Source organism: Caretta caretta, chromosome 4, assembly GCF_965140235.1.
Source record: "Caretta caretta isolate rCarCar2 chromosome 4, rCarCar1.hap1, whole genome shotgun sequence".
Classification (NCBI taxonomy): Eukaryota; Metazoa; Chordata; order Testudines; family Cheloniidae; genus Caretta; species Caretta caretta.
In genome coordinates, this window is record NC_134209.1 from 104204678 (window position 1) to 104217089 (window position 12412).

The following is a 12412-nucleotide window of genomic DNA, read 5'->3' on the forward strand; positions in this document are numbered from 1 at the left end:
CTGAGCTCTACATAACATGCTCTTCAATGCACATGGAGCTGACAAGTGAAAGGCTAAATAAGGAAACAACCCCACCCTCCTCCCCACTCTATCTTGCTTCAGTTGCTCTAGCTGCTGCTCGGCTGGTGCAGCGGCCGCACAAGTCACATTTCAGCTCGTCTCTCCCTCCTCCCCTTTTCAGTGCAAACTTCTTTGAACTCGTTGGGCTGGGGTGCGAACTGGTGACAGGGACGATTGCGGTGGCCTGTCCGGACAGACCAGCGAGAGGGATGCCCGGAGGGGAGCAGCTGCAAGGGACAATCGGAGCCCCAGGGGCTGCTGCTGCTGCCCCGAGAGGCTCGCTGGGGGGAGGGGGCCGCACAGGGGAGCCCGTCCTGTGCTCCCGGTGAGGTCTGCGGCTGCTGAGAAGGAGATGAGGGGCAAGGAGGTTGGGCTTTGCTCCAGGGCGCTCCTCGGAAGTGCCCCGCGCTGGGTGGGGTGCCTGGCGCTGCAGGGCAGCGGACCAAAGCATTCTCTGCGGCGGGGGGACCCTAGGCAAGCGCCTCCCTTGCCCGGGGTGGGCTGACGAGCGCGCGGGAGCCGCCGCTGCGGCAGCGCGCGGAGTCCCAGCCCTCGCGCCGGCCGGCCGGCGGAGAGTCAAGCCCTGCGATTCCGCCACCCCCTCCTCTGGGGGGAGGGGGAGCGCGCGCCAGCTGTGTGCGCGCGCGCACACTCTCCTCCTCCTGCCGCCCCCCCGTTCCAGCAGGCGCGCGCTGCTCCTCCTCGCGCACATAGCACTCCGGAGCGGCTCCTCTTCGCAGCGCCGCTGCAGTCTGGCTGCTCGGCTCCAAGTTTCCCCATCTTCAACATCCTCCTCTCTGGTGACTAGCGCACGGGGGGACTCCCCCTCGCCCACCCTTCCTCGGAGCGCCTCCTGCTGCTGCTCCCAGGTAGGGACCCCGTCGCCTCTCTTCTTGCGCTGCTGGGCATGCCCCCACCCCCGGAAAGTCTGAGTGTCTTCGAGGGGAGATGGAGAAGGGAGGGGGGGCTCCGACAATGGCCCCCTCCCTTAACCTCAGACAAGACAGGCACCCTGCGTTGCATTAGCTAAGCTCCTTGTATTCTGCAACTTTGACCTGCACTGTGGTTGCCCCTTTTTGCTTTTCGATGTGAGTCTATGTCCATTATTATTATTTTTTAAACGGCTGTCCAGCATGTTCCGCCTTTGGCAGCAGCTGCACCGGTTGGTTCACAGTCATGCCATTGAACCTCTGCAAATGAGCATGATGATTATTTTGGGGTGAGTGGGTTGCGGAGTATTGTAGTGAACCGAGGAATGATTAAGAACTGATTATGTGTTTGGTCTTGTCGGGGCGTTCATATTACAGAAAAAAGAAGCATCTGATGCATTTGCTTACATGCCACTTTTGATTATGAATTACATACTTGTACAAAGCAGGATCCTTGCAAAAGATGGAGCTATAAGTTGCTAGTAAGGGAAAGTGCTTCAGGAATCCAGTGTTTTCTCATCTCCATTGAAGTGGCATGTATTTTTCCTTTGGTTAAGTTGAAAGCCTTGCTTGGTGGAGACTCACTGTAGCTCTGAGTGGGTTTGTATTTTTCTTGCATGGTTAGGTTTTGCAAAGAGCAGCTATGAAGGGGAAACTGACACTCTACAAGATGCAGTTGGGTCTTCTCCTTTTATTGGTGGGGGTGCCAACAAGGTGAGCACAACGTTTCTTATTGCTGTTCAACAGAAACGCATATTGTGTTTTGATCTGCTCCTAGTCATTTCCTGTAAGGGGTGATAAAAGCTAGCAGGGGATAATATTTCATAAAAAGTCTTGGTTAGTTGTTTTAATACAATATTTGGCAGATTCTAGATCAAGTGCAGTGACCAAAAGAGTTCTGGGGACAATGTCAAGTTAATTACTTACCTTAAACAATTCGCTACACCGGTGACTTCACATTTTTAATTCAACCATTTGAAAGACAAAAAATACACCCTTAAATATTTTCTTTGTAACATTCTGAGTTGTAAGAGATGTATTGGAATCAGTATGCCACTGCCAATTTACACCATAAGTTAATCACATAGAACAACAGTGTAGGCAAAGTAATAGATTGTTGTGAAGTCAAATAGCAAACTACAATTTCTAAAATAATGTTGGCATTTTTGAGTATGGGCTTGTCCTTTTTTTTTTTTTTTTTGGTCGACACAACAGACCCCAGAAATGATATTTAAGCTTTAAACCTCTAGGTGGAGATAGCATACAACTTCACAGACCCATAAAATAAAAGAATAGCCTGGTTGATTAATCAATTTTTCATGTTGTTTAGAGATCTCCATTTCTAAAGTGACAACATACCAGAAAGTAATTTTAAACATAATTAGTTTAGTGTTGCCTACGCTCCCTAAATATGCAATTAATTGTAATTTGTAACTTCATTTTACTTGTTTCAACTGTGATCGCAGTACGTTTTCTGGGTAATATGATTTTCAAAATTATAGGGGCCTCATATGGCTGAAAATCTCTTCATTTATTTTGGTCTGATACAATTACCTGGTGGTTATCTCTTAGTGACTAGAATTACCTAATTTTTAAAAATAGGTCATCTATCTTATTTTGCACCCAAACATGGTGCAGTATTAGTTAAATCACAATGAGCTGAATCCTGTAGTCCTTACTCACATGAATAATCCCATTGATATCAAAGAGACAGTTTGTTTAATTAAGGGCTTTCATGTGAATATGACTTGTAGGATTATGTCGTAAGGTGATATAACTATCTAAACTGGGGTTTTCAATCATATCTTGACTTCAAAAACTATTCTGTTTTTACAAGAGTAATATAAAAGGCAGATATTCATACTATCGAAGTATAGGTGAAGAAAAAACAGCAATAGTTTTAATTTCCACACAGAGCTTTTAATCTTATTTTACATGTGACATCTAGGTATTTGGTTTGTAAATTAACTGATTATGCTTGATTATAAGGGTAGTATCTTGGAAACCACAGACTGCAATAATTTACATTTAAATACTTCCTCCATGATGTTTAATTGTAGGGTGAAAGGAAAATCCTTTCTTTGTTAATTTTTAGGTTGTTTTGTCATAAATTTAAAGATGTCACCTGATTACTTTTGCTGTAGATCAGACAAAATGTGTTAATTTTACATAGTACAAATTGTTCAATCAAAATTCCTTGATCAACACTGCAGTTGCAGAAGATAAGCACACAGAAAAAAGAAAAAATCTGAAAGATAAAAATACCTGCAGATTTTTGAAAAATAGCATGAACTGGTAATGCATCTAACATGTTGTTTTACTGCCCTAATGCTCCACACAGGTATTAAATAAAGATGGTGTTCTGATATAATTTATTTCACATAAATGATGCTTAAAATTTGGTTACACAAGAACATTTCAATATGAAGGCTCTATATAGAAGAAACAATTAAGGGTATACAAAGCCATGGTTTGGGTTTCCACACCCAGATGATATGTTCAGCACCATTCTTGACTGGACAGCAGAATCATATTTCATTGGATTTATTGCTGTTTTCCAAGAAGAAATGATCAGTGAAGAGAATTGGGTCTCTTTCTTCACCAAGGAAGTCTGATAAATTTAGATGATCTATACACTCTCCTTGATAGATTAATTTATGGTTTCACCCCAACATTTACAAGATGTGATTGGATCTGGTAAAACATAGGGAAATACTCTTGTCTTTTGAAATACAAGAATTGTTTCTAAATACCATTTAAATCCACTACAGCTCTTGGGCTGTTCACAGCTCTCGCCCAGCTTGCTTGCTGCCGTCCGCTTCCTTGTGCCCACCCACTATGTACTGACATCAGAGGACTCCCTGAGCATGATCAGTGGAGTTTTCCCTTATGTCAGTACTTCTGTTCATGTACGTTATATGGCCATTGGATGGAGGCATAACCAAAGTATCTGTTTGAGAGAGAGTGTGTGCAGGGGGTGAGGGAGTAGGCCAGCAGCTCCAAGGAGATAGTTTTGTGTTGGAACTAAGGGCACCGATCCATGAGTAATGACCTGTGGAAGCGTATGGCATTTTTGGGGGGTTCTGTACTGGAACAGCCATATTTTTAATTGAGCTCTTAGGAAGCAATATGTACTGTATTTTAATATGTGCTGAAAATAGAGGCTGTTAGAAAATGAAGTGCTTGAAAATTAAAACTGTTTTTCTTAGTATCATGTTTCCAAACCATTGTTTAATATATAATTAGTGTATGCATATACACTTACACTACACAGCACATATTTTTCATGTTTCAGAATACTCCTGAATGTACATTTTTATAGGGAAAAGGTGGTATGATTAAGATAATGTAGGTTATTAGAAGGCAACAACTGACTCATTCAAAGCTAAATGATAACATTAGTTGCATACTGAATGTACATAAACAAATATTTTAGTTTGTAAAATGTTGTTTTAGATCAGTGCTGGCTGACTCCCTAGAAGATGAAGCTAAGAATAACATCACCATCTTTACAAGAATACTAGACAGACTTCTGGATGGTTATGATAATCGTCTTAGACCTGGATTAGGAGGTAACAAAACATTAAAACTTGTTTTTTTTTTTTTAAATATAAAATCAGATTCTATATTGCATAATTTGTTGTTTAAATAAATATATATTTTCCCTTAGGAACTTTTTTCCAATGATTTGATTACATATTGCTGCTAAATCATTTATGAATCCATATTTACCTGTTTGACAAAAATTAATGGAACAATAAAGGTATAATGGAAATAAAATCTCTTAACTAGTAGCAACCATTTATCTTTTTTAAAAAGAAAAGAAGTCTGGTGGTTAGAAAACTGAAATAGGATGTGAACAAAGTCTTCTTCCATGTAGATAGAACTCCTTCAGCATCAGTCGCTTTTACTGTGAGATCTCGAAGGTGCATATAGGTCTGATCATTCCTTTGCATATCCCAAACCCTCATGAATGTCCATGGGAAATTTGAGTGAACAAAGATCCCTTGGAATTGAATGAGTATATGAATAGATACATGTATTCACAGAGTATTGGTGTCAATAACACTTGTTTCAGGCTAAATTCTCGCCCTGTTGAAGTCAGTGGGAATATTGTCATTGGCTTCATTGGGCCAGGATTTAGCCTTTAAAGAACATGATGTTAGGCATCTTACCCCTATTTCTTATTTTGAAAGTGCCCAAATAATAGAAAGATTATAGGGAGGAGTCAGGGGTCTGTTGTGTCCTGGTTGTACGTGATTTTTAAAATCTTTGTTTGTCGTATTTGTATTTTAATTTAAAAACTTTATTCCAATGAAGAAAATTATCCAAGTGGCAAATTTAAAGAATTTGCTTTGGCTACAAGTGATGGCATACGCTCCATGGCGTATAAAGAACGATCAAATATCTTGCTCTTGATATTTTGTGGTTGTGTCTATTTTTATTTTGTTTGAAATTTTAGTAGGTACAGTGCTAAAGTGTGAAACTGTTACAACTGGCTAAAGCCATGCATAGTGTGGGCAAGGACAAATTTCCTGAGAGCCCACTTCTGTTCCCATTCATTTCTTTGGAATCAGGCCCTAACTAAGCAAGGGCCTGCTTCAGCTCTCCTTGAAATCAGTGTGCCGGTAGCTCCCCTGCTGTTCCAGTTTGGAAAGCCTTGGCTAGCTTATGACCAGCATAAAGTGGCACGAGCTACCTATAGCTCTCTCATTACGCATTAATCCTGACATGGAATCCCTTTTAATTTCCCATCCTGGCATCCCTTCAGTAGATATTTGCAAATACATTATTTTATATTTTAAAGGGCTTTATATGTAGATAATTCATAAAATGAGAAGTACAGTACAATAATTGGATTTATGCACATTGTATAGTGATTGATTGCAAGGAGATACTATTTCTTTGCAGAATTATTCATCCTTTCTTAACCATTTTGATGTAGTAAGAACAGACTGCCATACAGATGATGTGCAGAACTAACTTGTCAGAAAATTGAATTTAATTTGTAATTATTTAAAAAACCTTTTTATTGCAAAAGTAATGGAAAAATTCTCTGCCTGTTTACAAAGAGGAACATGCTAATTAATGAAAACAGTCTGCAGTTGCTTTGCATATGGATCTTTAAATTGAGAAAATTGGAATTAAACATCGAAAGCGTGAATTTAAGGAATGTAAACTATATTTTTATCTTTTTCTGATGGATTTTCAAATTTTGAAAATAAGTCTATATAAATATCTTTAAGAAGAAAATCCCCAAACCTCCCAGGTAATTAATACATGTTTGGTGAGCATGAAAATAAAGGAATTAACATCTGTTCAGTATTGACATACATGCCATCAACCAATGCAGAACATGTGTGAAATGAAAGTGAGTCATGCATTTTGAACCAATAATGATTCATGATATGTGATAATGTTAGTCTGCAAGAATATTGGTAATTTAACAGAACATCAGTTTAAATCAGTTACATATCAAAGGCCTGGTCCTGGATATTATATATCTTACATAGCCTTTTTAGAGAGAGTATGTTATTTCTACAGAATATTACAAAAATTGTATAGACTTCTCTCTTTCTTTTTCTTTCTTATAATGGCTACCTATGGTAAGAATTTGAAAATATTGGTTACTGAAGTTTTCTTTTAAATTGCATTCTTGGTAGACGTTGGTAGGTTCTAATTGTGTCTTCATGTAGACTACTGCATTTTAATCTTGCCTCGATGTTAATCTTGGTATATATGTCATTATTTTGAGTTACTTGGACTAGATTCTGATCTCAGATAAACTTGCTGAATCTGAAGGAACTCAACTGAAGTCATTAGAGCATTTACTTGGGCATAACAGATTAGATCATACTATTACAGTATTTACATTAGTATAACTCAGATCAGAACCTGGAACATCAGAACCTGTCTTAATTTATACTAAGACATAACTATCAAACGCCTAGCATGGATTCCTTTGAAGCCTTTTGAAAGGAAAATCCAATGCACCAGTTAATTGTTTATCTGACACATTTCCAAAAGTGTCACTTAGCTGAATTTTCTCCCCTATACTTAATTTTTATTGAACTCCACAGTTCCCTAATACCTTCGTGCTTAATATCGAAACAGATAGTGTTAGTTTAGCACTAAATGTTTTAGCTGATTATTGAAAAATAAAATGCAATACAAGGAAACTTTTCTAATAACTGCACATTCTGTCAAAGGGATTGTGTAATCTCTAGCTAAGTGGGAGTCTGTTTGTACCCCATTCCTAAATTTTGGAATAAATTCAGAAACTCCTAATATCAAGCCTATTGAGAAATTAGGTGTGTGTGTATGCTACATGACTTGATTTTTTAAATTATGGGTGCATATGTTTCAGTTCTGAACTTTATACTTTCCAGAGTGTTAAGGCAGCTTTGTGTTGTGGTGTTGGTGCAAAGCTGGTGTAAAACTAATAGTATTGATCAATGGAGGCCCATCCTAACAGCAGGAGTCCTCAAGTTGGGTGCACAACCACTGTGGAGACTTACACAGCACCTCCCTTCAGCCAACAAAGAGGATGCAGTCAGGGGCAAGGGGACAATGCAGTGTTCCTTGGGGCCATAGGCAGCAGGCAGACGTTAAAGCAGGTCTCAGGCTATTCTAAACTTGTTTCTATGGACCAAGCTGTCATGGAGTAGCCCTAGGACTGAGCCTGCAGATTGGTGGATTAAAGCCACTTCATACCCCTCTCCAGTTTTGCCTGACACTCCTTGGTTGCAGCTGCAGAAGTGGGCCAGAGTACCTCTTCTAAAGTATGTTGTTCGCTTAAACTTAACAGTTCCTTGCAATCTTCTGTTGGGACATCAGACTTACTGCAAATGTTGCTTTAACACAATAAATACATAAATATATGTATCATTTGTAATATTTTATATGGTTTAGATCCAAATTTATTATCCTATTTTCATGCAAATATTTTAGAAGGAGTGTCTACCTTATCAAGGTTTACATACTTTAAGTTGATTTCTGCTGATGTGGATGGGGACCAATAGTCCGATATGGACATTTTTCTCCAAGATAATTTATTACATTGAATCCTGGGGTTTTTACTCTTTTATGGGAGCAGCTAGTTGGGAGTATGCTTTAGGATAAGGTGGGCACATCACACATGTTCAATTTTGTGTGCTTGCAGAGAACAGACATTTGTGGATCTTTGTCCTTCCTTTTTTTGTATGAAAAATGTACAGACATCAGTTTATTTTAATTTAGCTTCCCATAAATATAAAGTGCCTCCATGTTTTTTGTTCTGTTTGCACAGTACCTAGCACAATGGGGCCCTGATCTATTACTGAGGCTCTTAGGCACTACCACAACACAGATTACAAACGACAAAGATAGTACCAGCTTTGCTTTCTCAATGTAGTTTTAGAAGAACAAATAAAGGTGTGACGGGTTCGGTCACAGTGACCCCCTTGGAACTGTCACCTGACATGCTGAGATTACCTCTGAGCCTATTTTCCCTGCCAGCTTGGGACTCCAGAACCTTGCCTTGTTGAGCCAGACACGCTAGCCTGCTGCAATAAAGTCCCAAGTCTGGTCCACGCCCCCAGAGCTGCAGACTTTAACCAAAAACTGCTCAGCAGGTCGTCTATCTCCAACACTCAGCTCCCAGTGGGATCCAAACCCCAAATAAATCCGTTTTACTCTGTATAAAGCTTATACATGGTAAACTCATAAATTGAGTTTACCTCTATAACACTGGTAGAGCTGATATGCACAGGTATTAATCACTTACTCTGGATGAATTAATAAACAAAAGTGATTTTATTACGTATAAAAAGTAGGATTGAAGTAGCTTCAAGTAATAACATACAGAACAAAGCAAGTCACCAAGCAAAATAAATCAAAAACACGCAAGTCTAAGCCTAATACATTAAGAAACTGATTACAGGTAAAATCTCACCCTCAGAGATGTTCCAATAATCTTCTTTCACAGACTAGACGTCTTCCTAGTCTGGGCCCAATACTTTTCCCTGGTACAGTCCTTGTTAGTTCCAGCAGACATCTTAGGTGTTAACTAGGGGTTTTCACATGACTGGAAGCCCCCTCTGTCCTGCTCCATCTCTTTTTATAGCTTTGGCACAAGGCGGGAATCTTTTGCCTCGTTGGGTTCCCACCCCTCTTCTAAATGGAAAAGTATCAGATTTAGGATGGATTCCAGTTTCAGGTGACAGGATCACATGTCCTGTGAGACATCCGATGAAGTGAGCTGTAGCTCACGAAAGCTTATGCTCAAATAAATTGGTTAGTCTGTAAGGTGCCACAAGTACTCCTTTTCATGTTAGAGAGCTTATTCCTTCACTCTCCCACTTCCCTGGTCCTTCTCACGTGAACAGAGAGCAACAATACCCGAAGTCCGAAGGTGCAAACAATTCAATGTTTATTGGGGTGAACTTCCAGCAAGCTTAAATCCAAGTTCCTTTTTTCCTTATTTTTGAATCCCAACTTACTTCCTGTTTGCCCCTAATTTATATAGTAATATTCTCAGCTATACCTTAACCAATCATTCTACTGAAATTTAACTAACCAATCCTAAATATTGTTAGCTCATCATGTTACCAATTATATCCCACCACCTTAATTAGTTTACACCCAGCAAAATTAATTATACAGCAGACAGAAACAATCACAGAACCAGACAGAGACCATGCCAATAAACAATAGCAAAGTGGGAGCTATAATGACAAAACAATACAGAAGTGAGGATTTCACAAGTACATCTATAAAGACATAAGGGTTTCCCAGCTGTGTCTATTGCTAAGTGAGTTCTTACCAGACAGAAAACTATCAACCTAAATTTCCTTTTACATCTTCTAGGCTCTTCCCTTTCTCTGGAGGTGATAGATCGGATCACCTTCCTAACAGCCCCATATTGACTAGTTTGGAACGTGAGGAGGTGACTGGTTGCTTCCCAGCTTATGGCTGCCTCTACTGCTTAGCCAAAGGCATTGGCCTAAGAACAGGGCCTCAGACTGTCACAGTGAGAGAAGGCCCTTACACAGATTCTTTCTTGTGTACTTCAATTAATAGCTAAATGATAAACATATATGTACATTCTTAGAGTATAGGCCTTTACAGACAGGCCTGAATATCTATATCCTAACATTATACTTCATATTTCTAGCTTCAGATACAAGAATGATACATGCATACAAATAGGATGAACACCCTCAGTAGATTATAAGCTTTGTAATGATACCTTACAAGAGACCTTTTGCCTAAAGCATATTCCAGTTCACATTATATTCATACTCATAAGCATATTTCCATAAAACATATGGAATGCAACATCACAGCGGGATCTGTTTATTTTCTCACTTGGACTAATTTTATTCTGGGACAGTTCTATTGACTTTCAGCATAATTAGTGCTGATTTACAAGTGGGGGGAGCAGAAGATTGCTGCAGATTTTAATTTTAATCGGTGACAGGTGAAAGTATAATAAATTTGACAACTTCAGTCCTTAACTACAATGTTAACCAAGAATATATATTTAAGTGAAAAGATGAAACTATCTGAAGGAAGTAGAAAATCATTCATAATTAGTATATCGATGACAAGGTGGAAGAACTGGAGAGAATTTGAGAGGGCTGGGAAAGTCTAGAGAACAGATAACTTTGCTCTCTTGGGTAGTCTTTGCCTAAGACTTGGTGGTATTGTGAAGAAGCCAGGGCTGCACTGGCAGGTGAAAAGTGGACCAAGCAATGTATTTTGTCCAGTTCCCACAATACCATGAGATCCTACGAAGTGTTGGGTGCCCTTAGTTTCCAATGAAGTCAATGAGAGTGCTCAGCATCTTTCAGGGGATGCACAATACTTCACAGAATCATTCCAGTAAGGGACTAATATGCGATACTAAAGGTAGGTGTAACAAGTCAGTAGTGGCTCTGGGGGTCGGGTGGCATTTGAAGAAGGGAATATTAACACCTTGGAAGAAGGTCTTTGGTATCCTCCTTGAAGAATAAAAACAAAACAAAACAAAAAACCACCAACAACAAACCCTGCCCTTCTGCACATCCCACAGGCCAAAAACAAACACTCTCAAACCTTCCCCTTCACAAGTATCTTTGAGGCAAATTCTTTCTCTCTTCCCCTTTGTAAAGTTTCCTCTCTCCCCTCTTAACAAAAATCAATCTTTCCCCAAAACTCCACATCATCTGTTATCCTTCCAGAAAATATCCCCCTTTCCCCCTCACCCAAAATTCCAGCATTCGCTCCACTTCATCTGAAAACGCCCATAGTTTCCCAGCGCTGGTCAGCCCCCCGACCGCAACTCTGTCTTTGGTTTTGACCCCAATTACATCTCACTGCAATCTCTCACTGTCCCAAACACCAATTCCATTGTTGCCTTTGCCTCTTCTCCTATACCATCTCTCATACACGGTTTTCTATTCTGTTCTGTTCTATGTATTTTCTTATACTACACTAATTACTCTAGTGTATGAGCGCCTTCCAGTAATGCGCTAAGCAATGTGATTAACATCTGTCATGTGTTCGTTCTCTCATCCCCCCCCTGCGGGGAGAAGCATATGCAGTGGAGTTCCTTGTTGTGGTAGGTTTTAGGGTGTTTGTGGGTTGTTTGTTTGTTTGTCTGATTGATTTGTCTAATGAAATCAATCTGTCGTGGGATTGGGTAAGCAGAAAAATCTCAGGGCGGCTTTCTGGCTGGACATGAGAGGACGGGTTCCACTCCGCGCCCAGCGTAGCCTAGGCTCTTATTTTCCGTTCATGCCAGTATAATGCTGTTGGTACTAGTGGTGGTCTATCGCAGATCTGCTGCTTCTAGTAAAGCTCCTGATTGCATACCAGTGATGCTGTCTAAGAGGGATGCCATCATTTCATCACCCTCTTTACCAAACTATCCCCTCCCAACACACTGAACTACTGCACTCAATATTTACAGCTACTAGGGTGTGGGGAGGATGTAGTTTGATAATAGGGTGTGTGCAGAAGGCCAGGTTGTGTCAGTTATGTTGTGTGTAGTAACTTCAAACATTTTGCAACAACATATTGTGTGTGTTAGTTATTGTAGTTGATTATATATATTATGGTAGCACTCAAAGATCCCAATCAGGAGCATAGATGAAGTGACAGTTCATCATATTATTAGCATACCCATACAGGTGGTTTGTTAAATCGTTCATTTAGGTCTGTAAATGATGCTAAGTGATTAGGCACAACACAGGGACTGAAAAGGGGATACCATACATTGGTCCGTGGATTAAACAGGTGACAAATTAAGGATGATAGTATTTTCAAAAACCCAGCTCAAAACTTCAGAATGAGACACTTAACATAATCAGTTGGATCATGATGGTTCATCCATTTTTTTTCATTTCTGACATTAATGGATTCGAATGATGAGTCAGTCTCAAAAGCAGATATATTAGTTA

The 12412-nt window shown here is 39.9% G+C and overlaps 1 protein-coding gene across 4 annotated transcripts in view; it reads left to right on the forward strand.

Annotated features, from left to right (window-relative positions):
- Positions 1 to 743: 743 nt before the first annotated feature.
- The window catches only part of GABRA2 (gamma-aminobutyric acid type A receptor subunit alpha2), an 84976-nt gene continuing 73307 nt past the window's right edge, over positions 744 to 12412 (forward strand). Inside the window, exons 1-3 of one of the 4 annotated variants that reach the window (XM_048848425.2) lie at positions 744 to 929; positions 1615 to 1703; positions 4446 to 4561. In XM_048848425.2, coding sequence (XP_048704382.2) covers positions 1633 to 1703; positions 4446 to 4561 — 187 coding nt within the window. In that variant the 5' untranslated portion in view covers positions 744 to 929; positions 1615 to 1632. The remainder of the gene's footprint in view (positions 930 to 1614; positions 1704 to 4445; positions 4562 to 12412) is intronic. The other 3 variants (XM_048848424.2, XM_048848422.2, XM_048848423.2) reach the window with 3 other exon arrangements.